The sequence below is a fragment of the Nannospalax galili genome, unplaced genomic scaffold (assembly GCF_000622305.1).
Source record: "Nannospalax galili isolate Female #2095 unplaced genomic scaffold, S.galili_v1.0 scaffold189, whole genome shotgun sequence".
In the NCBI taxonomy this organism is placed as follows: domain Eukaryota; kingdom Metazoa; phylum Chordata; class Mammalia; order Rodentia; family Spalacidae; genus Nannospalax; species Nannospalax galili.
The window spans coordinates 9,367,548-9,383,015 of NW_008360331.1; the positions used below are offsets into that span (position 1 = coordinate 9,367,548).

Sequence of the window (15,468 nt, forward strand, 5' to 3'; positions counted from 1 at the left end):
AGCTAAGTCAATCTGAATCCCAAATATTAGAGTGTATTCTCCCAGCACAAATGCAATTGGCTAACATGGTAAATATCAAAACTTTTAATCCCTGGTTACTGTGATGCAAATATTCCCAAACTCCCTAAACCCAAACAACCCTGGGCTGCCCTTCTTTCCTGGTCCAATTCCCAACAGTTCCCCTCAAGATCAAGCTTCCCATCCTGCCTCCAGGCTCACACTCAATGAAGAACAGGCTTTGAGCCTTCCCATCCCTTTGGCAGATGGCTTTCTGTTTTTTTGCTTCTGAACAAGAGCATGAATCTCACACCTACACATCCAAAGGGTGCTAACAGCTGAGAGCAGAGACGAGGTCTTTGACCTATGCTCCCGAGGCTTCTTCCATTCTTCTACCCTTACTTCTTGCACTTCAGACCATCGGGTTCTTCCAGCTGTCTCTTGACCCTCTCCTCATTGACTTCCTACCATTTCTCCCATGGCTCTTAGAGAATTTTGTCTCCGTCTTTGCAAAACTACCACCATGCTGAGGATTCCAGAATCCACAAGAACAAATCCAAACCCCTGGCCTCTGGGCTCCTTTTCTCCACCAACAATCATGTCCACTAACTAAATCTACCACCTGGGATAACACTCTCTATCTGTCCTTAGCCTTGATGCTCCCTCTTCGTTACACAAATTTCCACCATACCCCCTTTTAATAACCTCTAGTATACGACCTAGCACTTTCACAAAGTGTAACCTGGTTTCTTTCTGTTTATTACCTGTGCTTCCTATTCCTTTCCCACCTATGACACACAGCCCTCCCATGATAATTCTTTTCCTTGGCGCACTGATGTCTACGACTGACAAACCCTAAGTTACTGTCTTTATGCCTATCTTTGGGGCACTGATAAAAAGTAAAATCACAAACCACGAAGAAAAGGTGCACCACAAATCTGTGCAAAAAGCTAATGGGAGTAGCTGAGTGCTTCCCATAGGCTGGGTGCACAGTCCAGTCTATCTTCCACTCCATGAACAGACAACAGCATTTATCTCATCATTAAGGGAAAAAAACTGCGGCTTGAAGAACTCAGAGTGTCACAGCACTGATGCAGGAGTGAGCCTGGGTGCCCGCACAGCTCAGGGTTAACGTGTTCCAAACTTAGTGTCAACAACCTCAGCTGGCCCTCAGCATAGCCAGCTGGCTGTTTCCCTAGTGAGCTGTGATTTTCCACAGAACAATTTTAAACTTTCTTCACTTCTCTCAAACCACTGACTGTCTCCCTCCAGCCAGCAGATGACTGTGCTTCGTAAATAGAGAAAACAGGAGGCACCAGATTACATCCCTTGACCGCTTAGCAAACGGTGCCCACACTTACTTACCTGCATCTCCTCCTTCACTGCTGCTCCCTGCCTGCTGTCACAGGATCATTTCAGAGACAAAGAAAAGGCACAACTATGAGATAACAGTCAAGTTTTGCTATGGGGAGAATGACACCATTTTATTTAGGGGAATGTTAGAACAAAGCATACACAATTTGCAACAAATACAATTGTTTGCTCCCTAGCCCTGAATAATTACAGTATATACAAATTTGATAAGGCACTGGTTCCCCTAAAGAACACAAGTGAGTCGTCTATTGAAACAAACAGAAATAAAACCCCTATATATTGCCAACCTTTCTCAAAAAAATATGGCATTAGTTTGTTTTGCTTTATAAAAAGAATTATGATTGCTAAATTAAATTGCTTTTGATGTTAACCTTTCAATTTCCACTGCTTATGGGACTGAGTGTCTGAGGAGGTATAAGTACTGAACATGTTCAAGCTTGAACAACTGTTTTTCTCTCACTGCCTTTCCACCTATAAACAAAGAAGGGCCAGAGCAGATGAACAACATAAAGCTGCTAATGAATATGCATGACCCTAGGAACACGAAATTCAGTCATTACTAAGTACTTGCTATCCTTGACAACACACCAATTGAAATGTGTCAACGAATTCCCTGTAAATAAAATCTCAGCATGTTTTCTAAGAAGTTCTGTTTGGGGAATAAAAAGAACGTCTACTAGTGACTTCTGAGCATACTTTCCAGGAGGTCAGAGGCCCATCTCCTCAGGCACAGGGCTCACTGCTCGTCACTTGTGAATTAACAATGTACACACTTCCATAAATAAATATTATGCTTCATTTAATACTTTATCATCCATAATATTTTACTCTCTAATCCACATAATGGAGTTGTACCAGACTCCACAATGAGCATGATATTTACATATACAACTATATATAATATATACATGCATACATAAGCCATAAACCTGAACATACAAAGTTTATCTGACAATAATTTAGGACTCCTTTGAGGGGAAGGAATTAGAAGAAAAGCTTCGTCTTTGAAATAGTCCTGATGATCAGCAATCGATAATATTACTAATTTGCAGGTACTCACTCAACTGAACACCAAAGCAGGAAATAAGATTAATTTCTGAGCTGCTGGAAATGTAAAATTTATCATGGATTATTGGGAAGTGAGCAGGCAGTTGTTAAGACAACTTAGTATTACCAAAGAAGATTTTGGTAGGACAGAAAACGGATCTGTTCATAAGTAAATTCTCATGGGAAAGTGGTTATAACTGAGTGGGTCTTTTTAAGCATCTCAAGAATAATTTCAAGATTTTCATAATGAATAAATAAGGTTAACAATTGGAAAGTAAGCTGTTCAGCTTCCCCCAAACAACCAAATGCAGAACACAAGAGAACTATTTTAACTTCCTTTCCATCTTTCATTGGAACTCCAGAAATTAGTCTACTTTGAACTCACCACAGAACATTCTGATTTGAAGTTATCCATGTGGAATAACTTACCAATTAGAAAATACAATTTTATCATAGAGGGAAGCCCAACCTCATTTTAATTTAAGGGAAACTCAGAAAACAACAAAAATACACTGATTTAACTGGCCAAAATGTTCACTTAGGTGTTTGTGGATGATCTGACTATTGGCACACTTGGTTTAGGAAAAATATATGGGTAGAACTACCACAAATAATGCACTTGGACAGTAAGAAATGTCTCTTCGGGCTGCTCTTCCACTGGCGTTACTAGAAGCAGCATTCTGGTGCCCATCAAATTAAGAATCAGTTGTTTTAACTCTTTTTCTTTCCAAATTTAAGAACCCAGCAATACTTCTTTCTTATTGGAAAACACAGTGTGTCTCTGATTCATACTGGAAGGGGAATCAGCATAGAACACTGTTCTCCATACCTTTTCCCCAAACTCTCAATTCAGCTCATAGACACCCAGGGCGCTCTCTGGACAAACAAGACGCTAGCTACACATCTAGTTTAGAAGTGAGTAAAATCTTTCTCATTTTTCGTGCAGCAGTCAGTCACTTTTTCCAAAATTCTTTCAGTCACCCAGTGGTGAAATTGTAAGAAAACACTGCCCCCTGGAGTATTCTGGAAGGAATGTCTGTTTTGATGACAAAGGGGGAAGAACTATATTCCTTACTAACCAATAAATAATTTCTAAGCAGCAAAGAAAAAAAACCACAGGAAGGAAATGAATAAAGTTGAGAGGGTTGCGTATAATTTTAAACTTTATTATATTCCTGTCGCTAAGAAATATTGATCCTATCGTGATTTTGTTGAAATAGTCAAAAGTTAAAATCTCACAGAACTGAATAAATGGAGATGTTTTATACAAGTGCCACAAAGAAGAAGCAGAATAAGTTAAATAGTGAAATCAATATGAGAACAAATGATCCCATGTACCTACTGTGTGAAGTAATCACTTGATAGGTCCATATTGGATCCAAATCTATTCTAGAATAGATCATAGCAGCCATAATGTTTTGTGGCTTTCATTAACTTTCCTCGGTTCATCCATCTGACGTTTATTTTTAAATTAAAATTTAGTGAAGTTAACCAGACAGATACTTCCCCTTTATCCCTTAATTCAGAGATTAAAAAAAGACAAACAACAACAAAAAGAAAAACTATACAAAATAAGACGTCCAGGCTTCTTTCCTTGTGCATCTGATATTGGCTCTTATGCACAGACAAGAAGCAAGCCATCTACACCTTCGACCTCTGCCCCTACCTTATCGACATGTTTTTCTTACAACACAAGAGCAAATTATTTCTATTTTAAAGTACCTTGTCTTTAACACAACTCTGGCAGCTTTATTTAATATCGATCTTCTGATTTGAGAGAACAGAAGCACGCCTATGTTAGTTCTCTGCACATGAAAAAAGTTTGCTTTAAAAAAAAGTGGGGGGGGTGACCTGAAAGAACTGCCCAATGCAACCAGAACAGGAGTGGTTCTGCAGAACAGACCACATACTTCTATTAGAGTCATTTGTTCCAAAGCTTCTGAAGCTGTTTGAGGGCCACCTTTAGGAATTCCAGGCAGGTGGACCCTGTATGCATGTGCATTCACACTGCAAGAGCCATGCCCAGAGCAGGGCTGGCCAAATGGTCTGAGAAGCCTGAGGCAGGAGAACAAAGCCTATAAGTAGATTTCTAATTTATGTTCACAGACTGTTTTGGTCTGTATAGTGCAAGAGTATTTTGCCAATGGAAAACGTTTTAACTTTCAGTTAAGTTCTGGGAAGAATTTTGTTATAATTTAAATTATAATTGTATAAACCTTAAAACTTCTACATTTGTTTTATTTTGGCAAAATTAAAGCATCTTTTTTTTTCTGAAAATGGCAATCCCAAAATATAGGGCTTTCTTAGAAAGCAACATGCATTGTATCTTGAACAAATTACCCAACAGTTTCTCCCTCCTCAGAAAGCCAAGATTCATCTGTGCTTCTGGAACCCTCTCTGCCTGTCCAGCTTGCTCCCCAAGAGGGGAGGTCTGAACTCATGGGGCAATAGGAAGATGTTCAAGGCTTGGACTGCAGATGCTTCTGTAAGATCTCTCACTCTGCCCACAAGCAGAAGAGTATCCTACGTCAGAGCTTAATGTCCTGAGACTCTGACATTTTGGCAAGTGTTTTCTTAACACGCAGGGCCGTCAGCCTGGAGGCAGGATTATGAGCCCAACACTCTGTCATGAGCTTCCCCATCTGCCTGAGACACTGAAAGAGAAAAGAACAGTGGAGTCATGTCAGAGAAATGTATTCTCTACAAGGCACTCAATATTTGGCTTTTAGTTTTGTGTTCAGAAGTTTGAATGTATTTTTAAGGTAAAACAATATAGGCATGAAATCCCATTAAAACTCTTCTTCATGTGAAATGATTGACTCACACCAGTTTTTGTGTGTTCTTTGTGACAAGAAGAAAACAAGTGGCTTTGCAGATATAGAAGCATGTTTTAGAGATAGTACTAAGCAAACCTAATATCCAAAGTGTCTGGTTTCTAGCCCATACTCCCAAATTGTTTACAACAACTAATAAGTTTAAATATTTTATCTAATTATGTACTATTCAAGCAAGCACAGCTATTACTAAAGCACAGCAGTCTACTGCAACAGCAGCACAACTCTGTACCACTTAACAAGATTAATGACCTGTGCAGAGCACTGCTAAAACTTTCTCCTCGTGTTTGCCTGTTGTTCATGTTGCAAAGCACAATTTCACTTCATCAGAAATCCTCAGTGAACAGCTTTCAAATAACACTAAAGCCCACAACCACCTTCAAAATAACGTAACTCCAACATTCCATAATGCTTTCTGTATAGCTTATTAAAATCATATACTACTTAGCAATGTAGGAGCTAGACAGAGCGTTAATGAACAAAAGGATATTTTTAAGTGATTTTACATGGACTCATTACTTTATAAACAATGATTTGTGTGTCTCATCTGCCTGTAGTGGGTGTACATGTTTGATAAGACTTTTTTGTTTTCTCTTTCTGAGTGTGCTTCAAACTCATCTTGACTTTTCCAATATGCCAGACTTGGCTGTGGTGAGGCAGGGATGTGAATGGAGAGGCAGGGGAGCAGAAGGCAGTCAGAAAGACAGGGTCTGCTCCATTCACTTTGTCCTGCCTGGCAGCAGCCTTCCCTACATAATTGGGTTTCACCTCTACATGCTTGTAATGAACAGAATTGTTCAAATGATGCCTCAGCATTCTTTTTAAAAATATTTTATTTTTATTTTAATTATGTGTGTGTGTGTGTGTGTGTGTGTGTGTGTGTATGAGTACAGTGCCCATGGAGGCCAGGTGGTTGTGAGCTGACCAACCTGGGTACTGGCAACTGAACTCGGGCCCTCTGCCAGAGCAGTGCATCCTCTTAACCACAGCCATCTTGCTAGCACCAAAGTCTCAGCATTCCTTTTTATTAAAACACTAGCATAGTGAGGCAAGCCAGCAAGGTGCCCCTGTATCATGTCTCTGTATAGAAACCTCAGTCTTGAGAGCCTTACTTTTTTCCCTCATCAAAATGCCAAAAAGATGACTCTAGATTTGTCATGGAGGAAAATAATGATACTTTAAAACACACAGAAAAAAATAAGAGCATTTATGCAAACGTAGTGGCCTGATAAATATGAAATAGTTCATCTTTTGTGTAGGCTCAGTTTTGACCACTCAATATGTTGTAAAATTGACAAAATAAAACCAGGAAAAAGAGAATAGATTTGACAAACTACATATAGCTCTAACAAATATTGGAAGGAGATAACAATACCATCATCAACAAAACAAAGGTCAGTAATGAATATTTGGAATTTTGGCAAGAGAAGCCCATTGAGAAGTCAGTCTCAGCTGCAAGGCCACCTCAAGCCTGATCATACCTCATCACTACTCCATCGGTTGGGGAATGAGGGTCGTAACTTTTTGATGCACACAATTTCTCTCATGTCTTCATAAGAGGGGTCACTGGGCACCAGGTCATGATAGGGAAGCTGGTATTCTTCCACTATACCTAAAAATATTTTTCCATTCTGATTATTTTCTGTCAAGTGGTAAAAATAGATCTAATACAACTTTTCTCAATATAAAACGCACTATCAGTATTAAATACAAGCTCATGTTAACAAAAGCCAAAATAAGTCTTGAAAACCATTTACCAAATGGCACTGAATCTAAGTCCCAAGAAAACATCACAGGTTCTCATCTTTTTTTTTTCTTAATTTCCAAAAGCTAAGTTAAACAAGTACCTCAAATTTATTTCTAATTTTACAAAGACCAATTTTATTTTTAAAACCCATATTAAATCTCGATTCCAATTTGGAAGACACATCTCGAATCAATGCCATATAATTTGTAACTGCTTCAGTACTGAAGTATAAGATCAAGAATATCTTAAGTTTGGAAGTGCATCCTATTTAAGAAATGTCAGGTTCCCATTTTTATGCTTAATCATAAGATTTGTTTTGCACATGAAATATTTGAAAAGTTCTATCTCCCAAAATACTAGCCATGATTTATTTTAGGTTTGAAAATTATCTGGTTTTCTTTTTAAATTTTCTGTACAAACTCTGCTTCATCTCTTCCTTTCTAACAGCTAATTCTACCTCTTCCCCCTGTGCTTTAGGAAGGTAGGCTACTTATATGTTCTTTTTAACTTTATATGATGAGCTCTTCACAGTAATCCTACATAATCCCTGTCCACAGATGGTGGAGTGCTTCTCGGGGGAAAAAAAAAAAAAAGTTCCAAATTCTATGCTACCTCCACCTTTTGCAGGACTGTTACTTCTAGTCACCTGAAAAAGATGAAACCAGCAAGTTATCAGATTATATGGGGCAGCATTAAGTTCATTAGGAGTTTATCTGGGTGTGGTAGCACACACCAATAATCTTATTACTAGGGAAACTGAGGAAGAAGATTATAGGTTTGAATTCAAAGCCAGCATGGATTATATGGAGAGCGCCAGACCAGTCTGGACTACAGAGTGACATCCTGTCAAATAACTAACAACAGCAACAACAATTTTTTCTGGGGATTTATTAAGGCAAAAATTAGGGTCTGTACTATGCTCTTGTTTATAAACTCAAACCATATACGGTCACAAGGAACGCAGAAGTTCAAAATTTTTCTTAGGCAGTTCCAACTCATCATCTGTTTATCACTCATGGTTGCCTACTGTGTCTACTCAGCATAATTACATGCACTATCTATGCTTACATTTTCTTACACTGTGTTTCATGACAATATCAGTATGAAAGATAATAAAAGCACAGGACCCAACACATAGGAGGCCTCACTTCATCTTAGTGCTTCCTTTCCAACTCTTAAGACAATGATCTGGGAAATATCTTGAAGATGAATATATAGCTATTTACCTCATCACACGGATAGGCTGATGGATGGTGAGGTTACAAACTGCATCAGACACAGGTGGAGCCATCATTATAAAATCACAAATTAATCAAACTCTAGTTTTGAACTACGGGCCTCACTCCTTTTATCCCTCTAGAATTGATTTTCAAAAAAAAAATTCTAAGTAATCTGCCATTTAATCTTGCATTTACAAGCTCAATCAAATACTCTGGGCTTTCTTGCTTCCTTTCTGTTTGAAATCCCTACATCTGGTGTGACTCCATCACCTGCACCAGAAAGAGTCAGTCAGAAAATCTTCAGTACCTGCATAAAGGGAAGTGTTAGAGAATAAAAATTTGAGTTTTTCCTCTGAGGAAAAGGAAAAGAAATATATTGTTTGAGAGTCTATCAAACACGAGTATGCTGTAAAATTAATTTTAAGTTCTCACAAAGGCTTACATGAGATAGCATTACTATCCACAGAGGAAACTTGGTTCACAGGTTAAGTGAAATAACTAAGGATATATACGTGGCCTGGGGCAGAGAAAGAACTCTGTTCTCTGAATAACAATCCTACCTCAGACAGAGATACCACCCCAAAATAATTAAGACCCCACTGCATCCATAGTACTAGTTTGTTTCTAAGCTAAGGGTCATTTCTCCTGTATTTGCTCAAATGGTTTCAAATGTAGGTTTTCGGTTGGTAGACATGTCTGCCTTAGATAGTCAGGAAGAGAAAGTTAGAAAATCAGGAAAGTAATACTGCACTCTGCTCTAATTTCGGTGTCTCCAAGCCTATTTAGTTGTGACCAGTGTGCTCAGGGGTGCACCTCTCCTTGCCACAGTGGGAAATCAAGACACAACAATGAATGTGCATTGTGGTTGTTTCTTTTCTTCTTCACACTTAAGATGGAAGTTTGCTTTTTTTGTTTTTGTTTCTTGTTCTATTTTTGTTTCATGTTAAAGAAACCTTCCTGCATTAACTTTCCCTTGAGCAATAGAATACTCTTCCTTTAAAGAGAGCGTATTCCTGCCATAGAGCACTCATCAAAGAAGTTTCTTTTCACAACAGATGGAGGCTACTGCAGAGTTGCACATCTGGTCAGGAACAGAGAACATCCACCTGGGAGATACCCAGTACTAGATGACACTTCTGCAGCTGAATCTCTACAACTAAGACTCATGGAACATGGCAGAATGAGGAGTAGAGAAAGGGCTAATGCACCACTCAACTCCCACCAATGAGGCTTCCATGTACATTAGAGTGCGACGCACACAGAAGGCCAAACTGGCCAAGTTTTGGAGAATAAGAGACTGTAGAGTGTAGGATGGGACTCCTATATGGAACCTCACCCACCCACAGCTCAGGGACCATTGTGGAAGAGGAGGCAGAAAGATTGTAAGAGCCAGGGCTGGTTCATGGGCTTCCAGGCCACTGAAGGCTTGTTCATGTGAGCCTGTGGCAGTGGTGGCGTCAAGCGTAGGACCCATGTTAGCTCAATTGAACAAGAGCCAAAGGGGGAGGTGAGAAATAGGTGGCAGGCCAGCAGTAGACTGAGAACTATTTGAGACTGATTGCTGCTGGTGAGGGAGCATATGACTTACATGTGACTGCTGGATGGGCTGACTAGACTCCAGTGGATGGATTTACACTGAAGGACATTTGGGTACAAACACCTGAATGAATAGGACTCAGCATGTATGGCAGAGTGCATAGGGTTTGGTGGGGGATTGGGAGAGGCATGGATGGGGGAGGGGGTCTGGATTTGAGTGGAAAATGTTGTATGAAATTTTAAAAGCTCAATTTAAAAAGTAGGAAATTGGGGGGGAGGGAGAGCATGTTCTGCTTCTTAGAAGAGGCTGAGAAGCCCCAAGGTGATTGCAAGGCACTGCATCTCTAAAGATGATTATTCTACAAGTATGAACCAGAATGTTTGCAGATTGTTTCTTCTTTATAATGGAATGTGAATCTATATATCTATGGGTTCACCTGGCAAAATGAAAATGCAAAATATGCACTGTTAACACATACTAAGTACTATCTGCCAAGCAGTTAGATTTTATTATATTCACTGAAACCTCACAACTATGTGAGGTAGAACCAATCATTTGCCTATTTTTAGAAAGTTTTTTGCTTTGTTTTTATTTTATGTGTATGAGTGTAGTGCCTGCATGTGTGTAAATGCACCCATGACCTGCAGTGCCCACGGAGAAGAGGGCATCAGATCCCCTGGAACTGGAGTTACTGACAGCTGTTAGCCGCCAGCTAGGTGCTAGAATTCAAACTCCAGTCTTCTGCAAGAACAGCCGGTGCTCTAACCACTGTGCAATCTCTCCAGTCCTCATTTGCCTAATTATTAAGAGAACTCTGAAACAGAAAAGTTTAGTAACTTGTCCAGGGTGTTGCAATAACCAACAGCAGGCATGAGAACTGTTCCCATGGCTAGTTATGAGTACAATCTGGTTCGAGTTCATGATTTTACAAAGAGTTTGAAACTGGCCTTTGGTGGAACAACAGCAGCATCAAACTTATTTTTTTTTAATGAGAATGACCATATATAGAATAATACATGGAGTGGGTTCCATTCTTGATCCATAAGAGGCTAAGATTCAGCTCCCTACCCAAAAGGGGATGGAGCCTGCGAGAAGACAGATCATGTCACAGTGATCACAACAACATAAGCAGTAATACTTTCAAATATTTAAACATGTCTTCTCAATTATTATAACTGTATTAGAGACTCATGATGATGGATAATTTATCAGGAACATGACAATATCTTGATGCTTTAATTTCCTTTTGATAAAAACTGATGTTTCAAAATTGTTATATGAGGACGTTTAATAGAAAGCAAAGAAAGTTCAAGAAAGGGTGTCCTACTCACATTCATTTCTCTAGGGTTACCTTTGCAGAGATACAGAGAATGGGCAATGGGTTGGAAATGGGGCCCAATAGGTAGGTAAGTAGACTCTGGGCGGGGTAGGATGGGGGTCAACTTGCTGAAGTGACTGCAGAGCTTAGAGAGACGTGAGACAAACAAAGAGAAGCAGAGGGTGAGGCCTGACAAGCCAGGGGAAGCGGGCTGTGAGTCTGAAAGTGTGTTCACTGGTCAAAGAGGAGGAGGGAGCCAGTCAAAGATGGTCCTAATAAGGTGATTATTTCTGGAAGGAGTATGACTATATCAACAGAAATAAAGGAGAAAGGAAGGAAAACCCAATTTGTAGATAACATGCCAACTGATTTCTGATCAGAAAAGATTTGCAAACCTTTCCCAGGGGTAGCTTTGTAAAGTTGCCTTTTTCTTCTTTTAAAGAATATTATATTTATTATTTGTATTTTATGTGAATGAGTGCATTGCCTGCATGTAGGTAGGTGCCCATGGAGATCAGAAGAGGGCATTGGATCCCCTGGAACTGGAATTACAATCGTTAGCCACCATGTGGGTGCTAGAATTTGACCTGGGTCCTCTGCAAGAGCAACCAGGGCTCTTAACCATTGAGCTATCTCTCCAGCCCATAGCTGTTTTTTCTTACCTCCTGAAACACATCTCCTTGCAATCTCCCAGAGGATGAGCCCAAAACTGTACATGTCGGCCATGATGTAGGACTGGAAATGATTCCTATTTAAGCTCTCGTCCAGCACTTCAGGAGGCATATAGCGCTTGGTGCCAACTCGAGTGTTGGGTGGGATGTCAACTTCATTTGTATCACTAAGGAACAAGTAAAGCAAAGCATTATTAATACTGGAGAGGTCCAACAAATGGCATCCAGTCGTGACTCTCTGAATAAGAGTGTCAGTGTAGTGGGAAAGAAAAGGTTCCCAAGGAATAAAACATTTCTTGGCAAAAATTATACAAAGTATTCACAGGTTAAACATCAGTTCAAATGAGACTAAATCAGGATTAAACACAATATATAATAAATGTATCCAGTATAAACTCTAAAGTGTTACTAGATGTCTAATAAAACCTAGATGTGGTGATTCACACATATAATCCAAATTCTTGGAATATGGAGACAGAAGGATCAAAGTTCAAGGTCAGCCTCAGCTACATAATGAATTTGAGGTGAGCCTGGCCTACATAAAACCCTGTTTCAAAAAAATCAAAATAAATTTAGTATCTAATAAATATCCAGAAAGTACCTCTCTTGCCTTTCTATTTTAATAGCTTTATTCTTATAACTGGTAAGTACACGAATCAACCAGGCTTACACCTCTAACTAGTAGCTGGTGAGGGGGGAAAGTGTATGGGTAATAAGCTTAAAGGTAAGCTGGAAAAACTGTCAGATTGGAAAGCACCACCTCCAGTTACAATTTTGCTCTTCCTACAGTACCACTTGATACCTCTTATGTGAGTACAAAGTAGGCATTTCATTAATGTGTTACCTGTTTGTGTTATAATAAATCAGTATTAATCAATAGAGGAAGAAAGTGGTGGCCCTAGGGAAGGAATCCTAGATTCTAGGCAGGAAAAAAAATATAGGATTTGCAAATGGAAAGAGGATAAAGGCCCAGATATATTCAAGAATATATACCAAGGAAGGAAAACAAGAATCATCTTAAGCTAGGGCCCCCAAGAGTACACCAGAAAAGCCCAAGGCAGATACACTGACCCCAGTGGATGAAGAAACTGACAACTACACTCTGTTTTCACTCTTGGTTCTTTTAGGGTTATTTGGATCTGGGAGGTCAGGCACTGGTTAGGGAGTGTATGGGAAGGAGAGGATGGGACCTGAAAGGCAACTGCTACCAAATGACACTTGTAATACCCGCGGTGACCAAACCATATTCAAGTCATCCCTAAACTCTTCTCAGCTATTGCACTAGCAATGATTAAGGTTCCTCGAGGTCCAGGAAATGCAAAGACAGCAGTTTCTTCCACAGGATTATGATGGGAATTGCTTCTCCCGTTCCTTGGCCACCTTGTGGCCTCGTTAATATTTTATTTATTTAATTTTTTAAAGTTTATGTCTATGAGTGTATTGCATGCTTGTGTATAAGTGCACCCCTGTCCTGGAATTCTCGTGGAGGGCAGAAGACGGTGTCAAATCCCTTGGAACTGGAGTTACAGACGGTTGTTAGCCACCATGTGGGTGCTAGGAATTGAATCTGGGTCCTCTGAAGAGCAGTCAGTACTCCTAACCTCTGAGCCATCTCTCCAGCCCCTTGTGGGTCCCTTAATAGAACTGGAGGAACATCCTCCCTATAAGTAGCAGAAAAACACTTTCTATAGAAGTATTTGAATAAACATCTAACAATTTAACTTCCTTAAACTCCTGTGAACCCTAAATATCTGTCATAATTATTTGTATGACCCTAAATAAGAAATATCATAAATTTGAATGAGCCCAATCCATCTTCACTCTGCATACCTTGCACATGATGCAAGACGACAAAATGAACTTGGAAAACAGAAAAGGCCTGCAAATAGTAACCTTTGCTCTAGATAATTTAAAGAGAAATATAAAACTGTTATAGAAAGGCCTCAAGATATACCCAATATCTAAGCAGATAAGTAGAATTTTGTTGAGCAAATTAATTTTGTAAGAGATTACTATTAACCTAATGGTTAATGCCTTTAGCACTACATTTAAACAACAAATGTCAATTATAGCAAACTCCTGATGGAGTACTATCAGGCTTCAGATTCTCTAAGACAGAGTCTGACTCTTCTTCCCTCGGGCATGTTTGTATGCCAGAAAATAATTAAGCTATGTCTCTTAGAATTTCAGTAGGATCATACCTGTTCTCAAGCAATGCCAGAGAAAACTGAGCTTCTATTAAACTTCAGGGAAGAAAAAAAAAGATATTAAATTGAACAGTGGTAAACCAAGGATAAAGGAAGGAAAAAAGAAAGTAGTGTCGGCTGCTATCATGCATATAAGAGATAAGAGGGTCACAGACGGAAAGAGTCCAAGGGAAAGAAGGGAGCAGACAAGGCCGGCTGCCTTCATCTTGTTCTAGGTCTTTTCAATGGAAACACGTAGAATGATGAGAAACAAAGGTGGGCAGGAAATGAGGCATATTATAGAAGAGGTGCCGAGGTAGAGAGAATAACGCAAAACACACAGAATAGTTGCATATACCACAGTGGTTACCATCTAATTTATCCCATTGTAAAACTGTACACAGAAAATAGAAACAGGATATTGTTTACTTCTGTGAGACACAAGGGAATAAAATAGGAAGCTATACTACTTACTTTTTGTTGTCAATATGACACAAACTCAAGTCAGCTGGGAAGAAGGAATCTCAATGGAGGAATTTTGTAAATCTAATTGGCCTACCGGCATGTCTGTGGAGAATTTCTTCATTGCTAATGGATGTAGGAAGGCCCAACCCACGGTGAGGAGCGCCATCTAATGTGAGTACCAAGGAGTCATAAACTTAAGTAGGTGAACCTGGGATCTGTAAGAAAGCTAGCAGAGCATGAGGCTGAGAGAGCAAGTCAGTGAGCAGTGTTCTTCCATGGCTTCTCCTTCAGCTCCTGCCTTGCTTGAGTTCCTGCCCTGAAATCCCTCAGTGATGGACCTGGAAGTGTAGGTGAAATACATCTTTTCCTCCCCAACTTGTATTTGTTCAGAGTGTTTTAACAGCAACAAAAAGCAAATGAGGACAGAAAAGAACCAGGTTATCTTCAGCATTTAATTTCTTTTGAAAAGAAACACAGAAAAAAATAAGCCAAACCATTAACATTTGTTAATATTGAATATTACATGTATGACTTCAAAAATACCTATGTTTATAACACAAAATAAGCATATGTTTACATCATAAAATAAGCATATGTTAAATATATCGTAAGTAAGAACAATTCAAAGATCCAGAACTAGAAAAGGTATATTTTAAGGATGAAGGGATAGATTATAGGCATAAGGCCCTGAAATTCAAAAGTGATTTATAACATGAATGAAATTAGCTGAAAGGTGAATTTCTGCTAAGGGGCACTGAAATGATCTGTCAGAAATGTGGGCGCCACACTGAATGTGGAGGAGCAGGAGCTCTTCATCTTGCCTGTGGAGAAGAGTGGATGGAGCTCTTCACTTTTCCCGTGGAGAAGGATGGGAGTTTCTCTTCACCTCTCCCACAGAGAAGGCTGGTGACTGAGGAAGTTTTTGAAAATTACAGGAATAGATAATTTTACTCAGTTATACTTTGATTGTCAATATTCCCATTAGGCACAACCAGTCTTTTATTCTTGTTAATTTGAGTATCAAGGACTAATAAACTTAAGTAGAATTAGGGGGTAAAAAGTAATTTGAAGA

At 39.3% G+C, this 15,468-nt stretch overlaps 1 protein-coding gene across 16 annotated transcripts in view; it reads right to left on the minus strand.

The window, feature by feature from the left end:
* Positions 1-1,834: 1,834 nt before the first annotated feature.
* The window catches only part of Bmpr1b (bone morphogenetic protein receptor type 1B), a 296,248-nt gene continuing 282,614 nt past the window's right edge, over positions 1,835-15,468 (minus strand). For all 16 annotated transcript variants that reach the window (XM_029560248.1, XM_029560245.1, XM_029560242.1 and 13 more), the window contains 3 exons: positions 11,737-11,912; positions 6,734-6,864; positions 1,835-5,072 (listed from right to left, as the gene is read on the minus strand). In XM_029560248.1, the coding sequence (XP_029416108.1) occupies positions 4,947-5,072; positions 6,734-6,864; positions 11,737-11,912 (433 nt within the window). In that variant the 3' untranslated portion in view covers positions 1,835-4,946. The remainder of the gene's footprint in view (positions 5,073-6,733; positions 6,865-11,736; positions 11,913-15,468) is intronic.